Raw genomic sequence first — 16,741 nt, 5'->3', positions numbered from 1 at the left:
GGTCGAAACACTATTATAAATATTATTTGAAATTAATATTGAGTTATGCTTTCCACTGGAGTACTTTATGTTTTTCTAGAGGATAAATAAAATTTATTATTTTTAGTTAACAGTTAGTTATTCATATTAAAAAATATAAATTAAAAATATGTTATAAATTATTAAATAAAAGAAATTGGGTGAATAGCTAAAAGTAAGTAAATTCCTGTGCAGCTCTAGAAGTGAAGCTGAGGAGGTGATAACAACTCGTGAGGGAGTAGACAAGGATATATATTGGTCCACCCAAAGGATAATACAACATATCTATTATCAATTTATTTTCCTTTTACTAACAAGATTGAATGTGATTAATTGCATGCTCATCACATAACTTTAGTAATATTCTAAAATATCTCAAAATAATAAAAATATTTTATTGAAAAAATTTAAATGATGCCGACTGCTGTAGTTTACTTATAATTACAAGAGTATATACCCATTTTGGTCCTCAAAGAATTTCAGATTGGACACTTTAGTCCCCAACTAAAATTAATTACTCGATTGGTCCCTAACAATTAATTCCGTCAGTCACTTAGGTCCTTTACTCCGTTAACTCTAACGGAGGACAAAATAGTCCTTGACAACTCTAACAGGGGACAAAATGGTCCCTGATCTCCTCTGTTCGAAAATGACACTGTTCTCTCCCAATTTTTATCATATCTCGCATAATACTAGTAGTCTAACACTGTAACTTCAAACTACACCATGAACACTCTATAAATTTAATGTTCACAAGAAAAAAATCCTCAACTTGTTCTCAACCAATTCATACTCGGAAAACTAATGCCTATATCTCTCAACTAGTTATCGTCTTCGACGGATCCCATGAATTTAGACAGCAAGTCTGATTTGTTAAGACCTGTCATCGTCGTTGTCATCTCCCTCCTCCTCTGCCCTATCATCTCCATGACCACATTGTCCACCACTCCGATCGCTTCCTTCAGCTTCTTCTCCAAACCAATGTTCAGTAATCGCTTCAATTTCCATATGAGTGGCAATGGCGACATTGCTCGTTGTACTGATAGCTTGGATGCGAGGTCGAAGTTGTCTGCCAACTTGAACTCTGGAAAAGAAGGAATGAAGCACTCGATATCTATTTTAAATGAGAATTTGCATATGATGTCGAAGGAGAATCTTCTCATGATGTCCTAATGTCCAACAATTTATATTGCTTGTCGGAGAGTGGAGAAAGGCGTGCCTTTGGAGTAGTTGTGGAACTTGGTCTTGAGGATGTCGTGGACGTGTCGGGGTTGGAGGTGATGTTATCGAAGACGTGGAAGTGTATGCTTTTGGTGGGTGAAATGCAGAGGAGGTGGATGTACCAGTCACAAGGATTTAGGATGTGTGTGGTCCATGACATGTTGAGGTAGGTGTGACAATTATACCATGGCTTAATCTTGGAACTAAAGAGGATGAAGGAAAAGATGAAAAAGAAGACTGTGAAGGTGAATAAGGAGAGTATGAATGTTAGGGTTATGCGAGATATGATAAAAATTGGAGAAGAACAATATCGTTTTCGAATAAAGGGGTCAGGAATTATTTTGTCCATTGTTAGAATTGTCAGGGACCATTTTGTCCCCTGTTAGAGTTGTCAGGGACTATTTTGTCCTCCGTTAGAGTTAACGGACTAAAGGACCTAAGTGACTGACAGAATTAATTGTTAGGGACCAATTGAGTAATTAATTTTAGTTAGGGACTAAAGTGTCCAGTCTAAAATTCTTTGAGGACCAAAATGGGTATATACTCTAATTACAATTTCCTTATTCTAATAATATGTATGCATGTATCCTTAACTTGGATTAAACACATCCACCTCAAAGAAAACACATGGAAAGGGAATTCATTTGGCCCTCTGAAGGGCAGTGATGGAACTAGAATTCCCCTCAATAGAATCATACCTACGAAACAAGTGGGCTACAATCAAAGCAGCTGTAAGGGGCACAATGTCTTTTCCAGCGCACTGTTTATTGGACGAAGTAGCGGACCCACTCTGAGGCCCATTGGACCAAAATAAGTAGTCCAACAATTGGGCCCCATCGTTAGCGAACCGGTCCGGCTTAAAACTCTCCGGTTCTTGAAACACAAGTGGGTCTCGCATAACAAGTTTCTGGTAGCCGCAGAGTAACTCGCCCTTGGTGACTCGGAAGGCCGAGTCGTGTGAACTCAGTGTGAAATCCTTTCTTGCGCGGGCGTACTGGAGGGGAACCGGTGGGTTGAGGCGGAGCACCTCGTAGACGACGGAGTTGATGAGTGGCATGTCTTTGACCGAGTTGAGGGTGAGGGTTGACCCGCCATTTTCCCTTGCTTCCTTTGCCAGTTTGCGTTGTAAGCCTGTGGTGTCGGTGGCTATGGCGTCAATCAGGCTTGGGAGGAATACGGAGAAGCCTCCGAACGCGTTGAATCCAAGCACGAAGAGAAGGTTGTGAATGGATTCTTCTTCGGTCAACCCAAACTCGAGCTTGCCTCTGTTTACAACCTCCTTACCTGGATTTGTTTGATTTGCATGAAAAAATAATCAATTAATTATGAAAATGACATGCAAAGATAGGAATAATATTAATAATGGTGTGTACCATGTTGTTTGATGAAGTTGTAGAGGTTGTTGTAGTCACCACTGACAAGGAAGAAAGGATAGGCGTATGAGTGGAGGAAGATCTCCTCTAAGGGCTGGAGAATGCCTATGGGGACTGTGGGCAGGAGCTGAAGGGCCAACCAGCGGTCAAACATGAGGTAGCCGCCGTCCGCGATCTTGGCGTCGACGGAAGGGTCGGCTCCGGAGAGGGTCTTGGTGAGGAAGGTGAAGAGGAACTGCTGTAAAGGGAAAAGGTAGCTCGCGGAAGAGGAATTGGAGAGTGTGGATTCGAGGTTGTCACACATTTTGTCTAGGTTTGATACTAGTTCAGATGCCCATATTCCTGAGCTCCGTTTAAGGATGTCCATTGTGAAATTCTTCACCTGTTGTATTGCACACCATTAGCAACATCTATTATTCAATAATTCAAATTATTTTTATCAACTTATCTTTAAAAATTTTATTATAATTTATTTATAGGCACATACATAGTTCGGCTTCTATCTCATAAGGTGTAGTGCATGCACCTAATACATTTGATTTAATACAAACGGTTCCGCGAACTAAGGATGAAGCCAAATTAGTTAAAAAATAAGATTATAAAAAAAAATAATTTTTTATTGTTTTTATTTTTTAAAATTTAAAATAAAAAAATAAAATTAACTTAATTAATTTATATTATAATTAATTTTTAAAATTTTATCTAATATTTTTAATTATTAATTTTACATAAATATACATGCAAATGAGTCTTCACTCTTTACCTAATGGAAAGACAGAGAAAAGATAAATAGTACCACGTGTAAGCATTTCACGACGTTCGTAACGTGAAGGAGACATGAAAAATCCGAATCCTGGGACCAATCACCAATCGCTAGCTTCTAATAATTAGGATGGTCCCCCACATTAGCATGCATAGCTGGGTCCGCAACGCCATATATGGTTATTTGACTTATTTCTAATTTATACAGATCTATCACATCCATTTCCAATGCTAGATCATAATTCATAAATCAAAGTTGAATATTTAATTTGCAGCCCAAATTCATTCATTATTCAATACACATATTACTCTTGTTTTATTTTTTAGATTTATTAACATGTTCCTCTATGAAGACTAATCTCATTATGTTGCATAAAATATTTGGAATACAATAAAAATCAATTTAGATTAATTTAAAATTATTTTATTTTATATTTATTAATTATTTTTAAAATAAATATATAATTTTAAAATATTATTTTATTAATATTACTTTTTCCAAAAAATACGTTTATTTTATCGTAATCAACTTGAAAACTATTTAACATATATATCGATCTTATTTTCTTCTTATTACAAATTTCTTTATTTTTCTTCGACACACCACACCAGTACACCACAATTAGACACAAAATTAAAACCAAATTTCGGTGCATATCACATTAACAAAACTGATATTTTATATTATTTTTTCTTTAATTTCAAATTTTAAGTAAATATGAAACCCTTAATAAACTTTAACAAAAGAATTAGTACGGTGTAAAACAAACAAAACTTCAACTTACATATTAACAAGAATCATGCAATTTTTTTAAACAATTAAGTTGATTCATATAATCATATTATTAATAAGAATAAGTTGAAGCTCTTTACCATGCCATGTTGAGGTTCGGAAGGGTCTTGGTAAACACCGACTCTCATGTTTCCGGTGTAGGCGAGGTTGGGGGCAAAGTCTCCGAGAAGAATATCCTTTTTCTCGACGAGATCCATGTCGAATAAGTGGGAGAATGACTTAACGTCAACGACGGCGATGACATTAGGATTAACGTTCAAGAAGAATGGGAACGAGGGAGGAACGTTGGTACGGAAAACTGTGCTCTTGTGCTTTTCAATTCTTTTTCTGAAAAAGCTCTCGGGCTTCTGGAACCAGAAATAGTCGAGCCTGTCGGATATTGAACCCACCAACGGCCATCCGTAGCTTCCCGGAATCTGTCGTAATGGGAGATCTACCGGTGGCGCTAATGACGGAGTGGCCAGTGATGGTGGTAGTGGAGGAAGTGAAAATGACATAAGTTATAAAAGGATAAGAAAGAAAAAGAGAGAGTTTTATATGAGGATGGAACTTGTGTGATAGCTATTAGCTTTCCACCAAGATATTAACAAGTTATATATTATTTTGGGTTATGCTATTGTTTTTTGAAAAATGTTGAAAGGGAATTCATTTGGCCCTTTGAAGGGTAGTGATGAAACTAGAATTCCCCTCAATTTTTTTTTTTTTTTTTGGTCATGGAATTCCCCTCAATGGAATCATACCTACGAAACAAGTGGGCTACAATCAAAGCAGCTGTAAGGGGCACAATGTCTTTTCCAGCGCACTGCTTATTGGACGAAGTAGCGGACCCACTCTGAGGCCCATTGGACCAAAATAAGTAGTCCAACAATTGGGCCCCATCGTTAGCGAACCGGTCCGGCTTAAAACTCTCCGGTTCTTGAAACACAAGTGGGTCTCGCATAACAAGTTTCTGGTAGCCGCAGAGTAACTCGCCCTTGGTGACTCGGAAGGCCGAGTCGTGTGAACTCAGTGTGAAATCCTTTCTTGCGCGGGCGTACTGGAGGGGAACCGGTGGGTTGAGGCGGAGCACCTCGTAGACGACGGAGTTGATGAGTGGCATGTCTTTGACCGAGTTGAGGGTGAGGGTTGACCCGCCATTTTCCCTTGCTTCCTTTGCCAGTTTGCGTTGTAAGCCTGTGGTGTCGGTGGCTATGGCGTCAATCAGGCTTGGGAGGAATACGGAGAAGCCTCCGAACGCGTTGAATCCAAGCACGAAGAGAAGGTTGTGAATGGATTCTTCTTCGGTCAACCCAAACTCGAGCTTGCCTCTGTTTACAACCTCCTTACCTGGATTTGTTTGATTTGCATGAAAAAATAATCAATTAATTATGAAAATGACATGCAAAGATAGGAATAATATTAATAATGGTGTGTACCATGTTGTTTGATGAAGTTGTAGAGGTTGTTGTAGTCACCACTGACAAGGAAGAAAGGATAGGCGTATGAGTGGAGGAAGATCTCCTCTAAGGGCTGGAGAATGCCTATGGGGACTGTGGGCAGGAGCTGAAGGGCCAACCAGCGGTCAAACATGAGGTAGCCGCCGTCCGCGATCTTGGCGTCGACGGAAGGGTCGGCTCCGGAGAGGGTCTTGGTGAGGAAGGTGAAGAGGAACTGCTGTAAAGGGAAAAGGTAGCTCGCGGAAGAGGAATTGGAGAGTGTGGATTCGAGGTTGTCACACATTTTGTCTAGGTTTGATACTAGTTCAGATGCCCATATTCCTGAGCTCCGTTTACGGATGTCCATTGTGAAATTCTTCACCTGTTGTATTGCACACCATTAGCAACATCTATTATTCAATAATTCAAATTATTTTTATCTACTTATCTTTAAAAATGCTATTATAATTTATTGGTTTAATTACTCTCCAGGTCCTATAATTTTATCGAATTTTCAATTAAGTCCTTATATTTTTTTTTAATTGGATCCGTTAATTTTTTTTTCAATTAAGTCCCTACTGTGAGAATATCGTTTGAGATAACAGAATATTCTATTTAAAAAACGAATATTCTCCTGTTTGAATTAGATATACTATGGTTGCTCTCTGAGAATCGTGTGCAGTGCATTTCTTCTCCGTCGGTCCTGTCCGCCACTCGGCGTGTCTCGCCTCACCTCGCCGTCAAAGTCCTGTCCGCCACTCACTCGGCGTATGCTTCTTCTTGTGTTAAAATTTGAAAAAAGAAAAAATTGGTGATTGGAGTTGATGGTTCAGGTACCAATTTAGTTACCATGGTCATTGGGTTTGGGATGAGTGCCACTTTCATGTGTTTATGTGCACAAGAATCAATTGTGGGAGGATAAGAGAGAGTGTTGAATCTCGCATGATGTATGAGATTGAATCTAGAATTGATATAGAACAGGTAGAAATTTCACCTCTTCAAACCCCCTATTTTTCTGAGCTGATTTATTAAGGTTTTTTTTTGTTGTGATTTGTGAACATGAGTTTGAGTTTTTGATATTTTGTCCAAACCCCCCTCTTAGATTGTTGTTCTGATCCAATCCTCCTTGAGGCATATAAGGAATGAGGACAGCTATAATTTTAGTTTTTTTGTAAGCTTCTATATCAAATAATGCAAATGCTGCATCCTTTTTCTAGTATAAATCTGTGACTTGGCTATAAATTTCAATCAGATGTAGAATTGGTATATAGGTATTGAACAATGTATATATTACCCTTTCATTTGATTCTTTTGTAAGATGAATATGTGGTTGAGACTTTTTCATAGGTTAGTATTCCATATATCATATACTTTAGGTTCATGAATTTGCATATATCATATAATTCAAGTTGATGATATTATTCTTTGCCTAATTAGTAGTTTAGTTTATATATAAGTTGTGGTTTTCTTTATTTTACTTGTTTATCTGTTGGTAATTTAGATTTTAATTTTTCATTGTTTATGATAGCCAGAATATCATGCTAATGACCCTGAACCCGAGCCTGTTATGCTTGATGCAATCCCCATTTTGAAGTTCAACCAAGAGGCCTTCAGTGCTATTGAAGATACACAGTTAAATTTGGTCTCTCAGTTTCAGCTCATGCATAACTTGCACCTCATATGTCCCTTAACCTCGTATTGTAACTTCTAGTGTTTTCTAGATACTGTAATTGTCTTAATAACATCGTTTTTTAAGAAAAGCACTTCATGGATTCGAAATAAGCTCAACCAAGGAGTCAATGAATGGATAACTAATTCGCATTACTTCTATAGGTGTGTCATATGTTTGGCAGATTACAGAGAAAGAGAAGTGTTACGCATCATGCCGAAATGCGATCACACATTTCATCTTTCTTGCATTGACATATGGCTAAGAAAACAATCCACTTGCCCGGTATGCCATTTGCCGTTAAAAAACTCATCCGAGGCGAAACATGTTAGAACTATTACATTTACCATGAGCCAGCCTCTTGATGAGTCACACAAGAATCGACCGTTATCAATGTTATTGTTGATCCCTATGTTGGTTCAGAAAGTGGGAGGTTGCAATAGAAGAACTGATTTTTAGATTATTTGTATTACACTGAAACGTTTTCTATGGTTTTCGTTTTTAGATTTTAAATTTCAATAACACAAATTATATAGCCTTGTGGTTTTCTATGGTGTACCATGATAAGATAAAGATATAAAAACTATATTCCATGAATCCATACAAATGTAAAATATTACATAATCATAATGATTACTTGAATGGTAGAAATTGAATTTTATATATACTTATTACTACTATTTCTGTTTCATTTTATCCATTCATTTTTTTGTATGTTCTTAAGATAAGATATTTTGAAAGTAAAAAAAAAGAAGAAGCTATTTTTGGTATAATTTATATATAAATACGCAAAAGAATGATAGTGACAAAATAAAAGGAATTATAGGAATATCTTTAATGTCTTAGAATCATTGAATAGAGTTATAGAAATATCTTTCATTGAATATTTATAGTTTTATCAAATTTTCAATTAGGTCCCTATATTTTTTTTCTTTTCAATTGGGTCCTTAAGGGTATACAAGTAATTTCATAATTTACTAACATTTTTTTGACGTTTAACATTAACGGGACTAAATTGAAAAAAAAAATGTATAGGGACCCAATTAAAAAGACAAAAAAGTATAGAAATTTAATTAAAAATTCAATGAAACTATAGAGACCTACAGAGTAATTAAACCTAATTTATTTATAGGCACATACATAGTTCGGCTTCTATCTCATAAGGTGTAGTGCATGCACCTAATACATTTGATTTAATACAAACGGTTCCGCAAACTAAGGATAAAGCCAAATTAGTTAAAAAATAAGATTATAAAAAAAATATTTTTTTATTGTTTTTATTTTTTAAATTTTAACTCCGCTTATGTTACATTTGCGGTACATAGCCGGTCCCAAGCCCGGATAAAGGAGGAGGGTTGTGTTAGCTCTTCGACAACCAACATAAAAATATAGCCGAACCTTCTTGACATGAATCAAAGACATTATTGCGCTAAAGCTAGGTCGTTGCCCGGAAGCAACGCGCCTATGGCTCGAGTACAGTGTCAAAGCAAGAGTCGCTGCATCGGTGTCCGGATGTAGTGTTAAATGAGCAAGGATTCTGCGTTTTTGTGAACGGACGAGGGTAAATAAGCTAGTTCACAAAGTAAAAGGTAAAGGTCGAAGCGACAGAAGGTTGAGATTTGGGACATGGAACATAGGCACTCTAACAGGAAAGTTCATGGAGGTGGTGGACACCATGACAAGGAGGAAGATTAACATTATGTGCCTACAAAAAACGAAATGGGTTGGTGCAAAGGCTAGGGAGTTGGATACTTCTGGTTTCAAACTTTGGTATACAGGAAAGGTGAATAATAGGAATGGGGTTGGAATAATTGTGGATAAGCAGTGGAAGAAGGACGTAGTGGATGTCAAAAGGGTGGGAGATCGGATCATCTCTATCAAACTTGTGGTGGAGGGAGGTGCTTTCCATGTGATTAGCGCCTATGCACCGCAAGTGGGTTCGGACGAACAACACAAGATAAGGTTTTGGGAGGATCTAGAGAGTTTGGTTCAAGGCATACCCTTGGGAGATAAGATTTTCTTAGGAGGAGATTTAAATGGCCATGTTGGGAGAGAAGTGACTGGATATAGGAGTATTCACGGAGGCCATGGTTTCGGGGTGATTAATGCCGAGGGTAAAACTATTTTGGACTTTTCCTCAACCTTTGATCTTCTCATCGCAAATACATGTTTTAAAAAGAGAGACGAACATCTTATAACATATAAGAGTGGCATGACAAGCTCTCAAATCGACTTCTTCTTGTTGAGGAGTGTCGACTGAAAATTTTGCATTAACTGTAAAATTATCCCGGGAGAGAGTTTGACAACACAACATAGGGTGCTCGTCATGGATTTTTGCGTTGAGCAAAAGTTGAGGAAAAACATCATACGAAGAACCCAAGGACGAGGTGGTGGCGGATGAAAGGTGAGGAACAAAGAAGCTTCCTAAGACGGGTAGGAGAAGAGGCAAAGTGGGATGGGAATGGAAGCGTGGAAGAGATGTGGAGGGAGATGGCAGAAGTTATTAGAAGAACAGCAAACGAAAGTTTTGGTGAATCTAAAGGAATATGACCAAGAGATAAAGAGTCCTGGTGGTAGAATGCGAGTATACAAGAAAAGATAAAGATAAAAAGGGAATGTTTTAAAGAGTGGTCTTTATGCCGCAATGCAGATAACTGGAAAAAATATAAGGCGGCTAAGAAAGAGACAAAAGTGGCTGTAAGTGAAGCAAGAACAAGAGCATATGAGGGTCTCTACCAGTCTTTTGGCACGAAAGAAGGAGAAAAAGGTATATATAGAATCGCAAAGAGCCGGGAAAGAAGAACGAGAGATTTGGATCAGGTTAAGTGCATAAAGGATAAGGATGGAGAGGTGTTAGCTCAAGAGAAGAAGATTAATGAAAGGTGGAAGAGCTACTTCTACGAGTTATTTAATGAGGGACAGAAGACTCTTCCGAGCCTTGGTCGATTATGCACAAGGGAAGAAAATCAAAACTTTGACTACTATCGAAGGATTCGAGACTTCGAGGTAAAAGAGGCTCTAAAGCAGATGAAAAATGGTAGGGCAGTAGGACCTGATAATATCCCGATTGAGGTTTGGAAGGGTCTTGGAGAAAAAGGCATCAACTGGTTAACCAAGCTTTTTAATGAGATTTTAAGGTCAAAGAAGATGCCTGATGAGTGGAGAAAGAGCACCTTGGTACCTATCTACAAGAATAAGAGGGATATACAAAGTTGCGAAAACTATAGAGGGATTAAGCTTATGAGTCATACTATGAAGTTATGGGAAAGAGTGATAGAACGGAGGTTGAGAAAAGAGACACAAGTAACAGAGAACCAATTTGGATTTATGCCAGGCAGATCTACCACTGAAGCAATATACCTTTAAGAAGGATGATGGAGAGGTATCGTAGTAATAAAAGGGATCTACATATGGTGTTTATTGATTTGGAAAAAGCGTATGATAGGGTACCAAGGAAGGTCTTATGGAAGGTTTTAGAAAAGAGGAGAGTAAGGATCGCATATATTCGGGCAATTAAAGACATGTATGATGGGGGTATAACTAGTGTGAAGACTCAAGGTGGTGTGACAAAAGAATTCCCTATTGGTATAGGATTACACCAGGGATCATCCTTAAGTCCATACCTTTTCATATTAGTCTTGGAAGTACTCACAGGGCACATCCAAGAGCCTGTGCCATGGTGCATGCTTTTTGCCAATGATATTGTCCTTATGGGAGAGTCAAGGGAAGACCTAAATAAGAAGTTGGAGTTATGGAGAGAAGCTCTAGAAGTGTATGGTCTGCGCATAAGCTGTAGCAAGACGGAATATATGGAATGTAAGTTCAGTCTGAGAAGGGAAAATCCCAATATAGAGGTGAAGATTGGAGAAAAGATCCTACGAAAAGTTAAAAGTTTTAAGTATTTTGGGTGCATCATACAGGATAATAGAGAGATTGAACAGGATGTAAATCATAGGATCCAAACAGGTTGGTCAAAATGGCGGAGTGCATCTGGTTTTATATGCGACAAAAAAGTGCCTTTAAAACTTAAAGGTAAATTCTATCGCACCGCTATAAGACTGGCTATGCTGTATGGTACGGAGTGTTGGGCGGCTAATAGGGGTGTTCAAAAAATAACCAAAATGTGGTTAACCGGTTAAAAAACCATAACCACATTTTGGTTAACCAGTTTAATAAAACAATTTTAAAAACCATATCCATATATTTTGAAATTGGTTAACCAAAACCAAATTTAAAAAAACCGGTTTTTAACCGGTTAACCAAAACCAAAACCAAAATAAAATTAAAACCTAAATCAAAACCTAAATTGAAATTCGCACTTCCAGAGTTCGACAAAACCCAATGTCCCAATTCACTCTTCTCCAGTTCGCCGTCAACAGTTCTTCTCCTCCGCCTCTCGCCGGAGCTCGCCGGTGATTCGTTGAACCTCTACCTCTACCTCTACCTGGATTCGCGACTCTGTCTCTCTGCCTCGACCTCCCATTCGCGACTCTGTCTTCACTTTGATTCGCCTGAGTATCTCTCTTCTTCTTTCGTCGGTGGCTCGCCGGAGCTCATCAGTTGAGGTAAGCCTCCTCCTTGCCCTTGGTTCTGAGTTCTGAGTTGGATTTGTTATCTGGGTTTTTTCTATTTTGTTGATTTGTTCTGTTATGTTTCTTCGTTAGTATACTTCTGAGATCTGAGTTCTGACTTCTTCATTTTAATGGATTGAAAATGTGCAGATTTTAAACTCTCAGTATTGAACTCTTCATTTCAATGGATCCTGCTGTAAGTTTCTTCTTCACTGTGGTTCACTTTTTGTTTGGTCAAGACTTAATTAATTTGTATGAATTGAATGGAGAATTGTTCACATTTAGTTTTTGAATTCTGGTTATGTAAATGGCTTTGGCAATTTAAGTGCATATGTTCTTATTTTTCTGTGATCAAGCTTTTATTTTGTTTTATTTAATTTGTCAATCATATGAAAAATCATTATTTAGTTGAAGAAAACTAACTTATCTTATACATGTTTCCGGCTTCTTTGTTCTGATTTTTGTTGAAGAAATAATATGAATTTTTGTTCATCTCCTTTGATTTTGGTCCTGCATTCTTGTTTTACATTGTTATATGCAATGCTTATAGCTATGAGTTTGCACTTTGCAGCGTGTAAGTTGGACTGAGAATCATTATTATATGCTAGTTTTTGCACTTTGCAGCGTGTAAGTTGGACTGAGAATCATTCTTTTATGAAATTCCAGTGCTTCAGGAGAATAGAGACAGGATATTAATTGAGTCCTTGATCTAACATTAGATGAATTAATTAAAACAGTGATTGGTGGGTAGGTATATATGGTAGATAGAGAGTGGACAGGCACATAACAAAAGGTCTAGCTAATTTATATTAGGCACAATCCAAGAGTCATTAATTTATATGCTGCATTTTCCATCTATTTCAGTAAGCTACACACTCTAGCTAATTTATATTAGCACATAAATTTATATGCTAATATTTAAATTGTTCGTGTCAGTAGCAAATGTGTTAAAACTTAAATTCATTAGGGAATTTAAATTGATATATAGATAGTAGAAGAAAAAATAGTAACTGCTTGGGCTTACGATGTTCGTGGCTGATTACTGTTACTTTGTACCTGTATAAATAGAACTAGATATGAACAACAAAATGATATGTGATGGTGGAGGAGAGTCATGCTATTCTTTAATCTTTAGTCTCCAAAACAATCTGCTGCCCCACATAATAATACTCATTGGATATATTAAAGCTTTCTAGTCTTCTCCTTGGATTGAAAAGCTTGCTAGCCATGAAGTATAGAAAAGGATACCCCATTGCATAAAGCCATAAACTCAATACTATATTTTTGGTTAACCAAAAAATTAGTTTGGTTTTTAGATTAACCAAACCATGAACACCCCTAGCGGCTAAAGGGGAGCACGAACATAAGCTGAGTGTGGCAGAGATGAAGATGTTGAGATGGATGAGTGGTCATACGCGATTGGATAAAATAAGGAATGAAGATATAAGGGAGAGAGTTGGAGTAGCACCCATTGTGGAAAAGATAGTTGAATCGCATCTCAGGTGGTTTGGACATGTGAGAAGAAGACCGATAGAACATCCAGTCAGGAGGGTGGATGAGATGGAAGATGGACAAAGGGCGAAAGGCAGAGGAAGACCTAAGAAGACCATCCATGAGGTGGTCAAACGAGATCTACATGTAAACGGTCTCTCTGTAGACATGATACATGACAGAGCATAATGACGTCGTTTGATTCATGTAGCCGACCCCACTTAGTGGGACAAGACTTTGTTGTTGTTGTTGTTGTTTTTATTTTTTAAATTTTAAAATAAAAAAATAAAGTTAACTTAACTAATTTATATTATAATTAATTTTTAAAATTTTATCTAATATTTCTAATTATTAATTTTACATAATATACATGCAAATGAGTCTTCACTCTTAACCTAATGGGAAGACAAAGAAAAGATAAATAGTACCACGTGTAAGCATTTTGCGACGTTCGTAAGGTGAAGGAGACATGAAAAATCCGAATCCTGGGACTAATCACCAATCGCTAACTTCCAATAAGAATAAAGTACCAATTCGGTTCCTGTCCATTTCCCAAAATGACAAGACGATCCTTAACCAAAAACACATTTCATTACGGTCCTTGACATTGTACTCCGTCTGTCAACCCGGTTCTTCTGTCAGTTTCACGGCGAAAACTCGACGAAAATTGCTGACGTATCATGTTCAAAAATAGACAAGGACCTAATTGTCTCTAAATTTAAATTAGTTAGGAGTTTATTTGTCCTTATTATTCTTTAAACAATATTTTTATTCATTATATTAATATTCTTTTTTTAATAAAGAAGTACAAACTAATTAATAAATTATTCAAATTTTATCATTTATTATGAAACCAAATAAATAATTTTTAAATATAATTTTTAAATATATAAATAATAAACATTAAAATTCAATTAATACATTAATAATAATAACCCTATGATATACTATTAGTATTATAACTAATGAACACATTATTTGATATATAGTAAACTTTTTTTTGACTAGTAACAAATTTAATTTTTTATCTCTTTAAACTAAATTAATAATTCTATTATGTTTTATTTCATTTAATATTAGTAGCCTACTCATAGTGTATTTTAGTGCAAAGATATCAAATAGAATTATGAATTTAGTTTAAAGAGATAAAAAATTAAATTTGTTATTAGTTAAAAAAAGTTTACTATATATCAAATAATGTGTTCATTAGTTTTCACTTTATTGTGAAAATTAGCTAGATCATAATACTAATAGTATATCATAAGGTTATTATTATTAATGTATTAACTGAATTTTAATGTTTATTATTTATATATTTAAAAATTATTTATTTGGTTTCGTAATAAATGATATTTTTAAATTTGAATTACTTATTAATTAGTTTGTACTTATTTATTAAAAAAGAATATTAATATAATGAATAAAAAAATAATTAAAAAATATTGTTTAAAAAATAATACGAACAAATAAATCCCTAACAAATTTAAATTTAGAGACAACTAGGTCCCTGTCCATTTTTTAACCTGACACGTCAGCAATTTCTGTCGAGTTTTCGTCGTAAAACTGACAGAAGGACCGGATTGGCAGACAAAATACAAAATCAAAGGCCATAATGAAACATATTTTTGGTTAAAGGTCATCTTATCATTTTAAGAAATAGACAGAGACCGAATTAATACTTTACTCTTCTAATAATTAGGATAATCCCCCACATTAGCATGCATAGCTGGGTCCGCAACGCCATATATGGTTATTTGACTTATTTCTAATTTATACAGATCTATCACATTCATTTCCAATGCTAGATCATAATTCATAAATCAAAGTTGAATATTTAATATGCATCCCAAATTCATTCATTATTCAATACACATATTACTCTTGTTTTATTTTTTAGATTTACTAACATGTTCCTCTATGAAGACTAATCTCATTATGTTGCATAAAATATTTGGAATACAATAAAAATCAATTTAGATTAATTTAAAATTATTTTATTTTATATTTATTAATTATTTTTAAAATAAATATATAATTTTAAAATATTATTTTACTAACATTACTCTTTACAAAAAGTACGTTTGTCTTATCGTAATCAATTTGAAAACAACTTAACATATATATCAATCTTATTTCCTTCTTACTACAAACTTCTTTGCTTTTCTTCAACATGCCACACCAGTACACCAAAATTAGGCACAAAACTAAAACCAAATTTCGGTGCATATCACATTAACAAAACCGATATTTTATATTATTTTCTCTTTAATTTCAAATTTTAAATAAATATGAAACCGTTAATAAACTTTAACAAAAGAATCAGTACAGTGTAGAACAAACAAAACTTCAATTTACATATTAACAAGAATCATGCAATTTTTTTAAACAATTAAGTTGATTCATATAATCATATTATTAATAAGAATAAGTTGAAGCTCTTTACCATGCCATGTTGAGGTTCGGAAGGGTCTTGGTAAACACCGACTCTCATGTTTCCGGTGTAGGCGAGGCTGGGGGCAAAGTCTCCGAGAAGAATATCAATTTTCTCGACGTGATCCATGTCGAAGATGTGGGAGAATTTCTTAACGTCAACAATGGCGATGACATTAGGGTTAACATTCAAGAAGAATGGGAACGAGGGAAAAACGTTGGTACGGAAAACTGTGCTATTGTGCTTTTCAATTCTTTTCCTGAAGAAGCTCTTGGGCTTCTGAAACCAGAAGTAGTCGAGCCTGTCGGATATTGAACCCACCAACGGCCATTCGTAGCTTCCCGGGATCTGCCGTAACGGGAGATCCACCGCCGGCGCTGATGACGGAGTGGCCAGTGATGGTGGTGGTGGAGGAGGTGAAAATGACATAGGTTATAGGGGTGTGCATGGCCCGACCCGGCCCGAAGATTTGGCCCGGCCCCAAACACTTTAGGGGCTAATTTGGTGTGATTTCATCGGGTCTAGGATCGGGTAAGGGTCTCAAAAATAGACCTGGTCATTATTTCAAGTCGGGTCCGGGCCATGGCTTGAGTCACCCGAAATCGGCCCGGTCATCATACACAATTAATATTTTGTGTATTAGTGATGGATGATGGCTATTCTTATGTGAAATTAAATATTGTAAACCTTAATATTTTGTGTTATTAGTTATTATAAGACTATAAGTTAATGTTTCATGTTTAAAATGCATAAGATTTTAGACTAATTAATGCATAATATTGTGTTATTTGTATTGATTTAAATATTTAGTGTTATTAGACAATATTAGTATTGATTATGGTTATGCTTTAATTTTAGAGAAGAGTTGGTTCTTGTTATATTTTTTTAAGTGAATTTTACCATATCAAATAATGGTTGGAGGCTTGGAAATTTGGATATTTTCACATGCTAGCTTATAAGAAGGTATCAAGGTAATGTAATGTTAATGGCCCGGTTT

The 16,741-nt window shown here is 35.9% G+C and overlaps 2 protein-coding genes and 1 long non-coding RNA gene across 3 annotated transcripts; 1 reads left to right on the top strand and 2 right to left on the bottom strand.

Moving 5' to 3' along the window:
* Positions 1-1,710: 1,710 nt before the first annotated feature.
* On the bottom strand, positions 1,711-4,664 carry LOC130943981 (fatty acid hydroperoxide lyase, chloroplastic-like). Its single transcript, XM_057872096.1, has 3 exons — positions 4,248-4,664; positions 2,613-2,994; positions 1,711-2,523 (listed from the first exon to the last, which is right to left on the bottom strand). Exons 1-3 carry the CDS (start codon positions 4,662-4,664, stop codon positions 1,880-1,882), a joined length of 1,443 nt encoding a protein of 480 aa, XP_057728079.1. The 3' UTR covers positions 1,711-1,879.
* A 191-nt stretch (positions 4,665-4,855) lies between these two features.
* LOC130943982 (fatty acid hydroperoxide lyase, chloroplastic-like) lies at positions 4,856-16,173 on the bottom strand. Its single transcript, XM_057872097.1, has 3 exons — positions 15,757-16,173; positions 5,583-5,964; positions 4,856-5,493 (listed from the first exon to the last, which is right to left on the bottom strand). The coding sequence occupies exons 1-3, from the start codon at positions 16,171-16,173 to the stop codon at positions 4,856-4,858; spliced, it is 1,437 nt and encodes a 478-aa protein (XP_057728080.1).
* LOC130943983 (uncharacterized) lies at positions 6,252-7,723 on the top strand. Its single transcript, XR_009071930.1, has 2 exons — positions 6,252-6,563; positions 7,111-7,723. It is a non-coding gene; the product is annotated as an uncharacterized LOC130943983 (long non-coding RNA).
* Positions 16,174-16,741: the final 568 nt, after the last annotated feature.

Source organism: Arachis stenosperma, chromosome 8 (assembly GCF_014773155.1).
Source record: "Arachis stenosperma cultivar V10309 chromosome 8, arast.V10309.gnm1.PFL2, whole genome shotgun sequence".
NCBI classification, from domain to species: Eukaryota; Viridiplantae; Streptophyta; class Magnoliopsida; order Fabales; family Fabaceae; genus Arachis; species Arachis stenosperma.
Note: the sequence above shows the minus strand (reverse complement) of the source record. Positions and strands in the feature narration are given on the sequence as shown.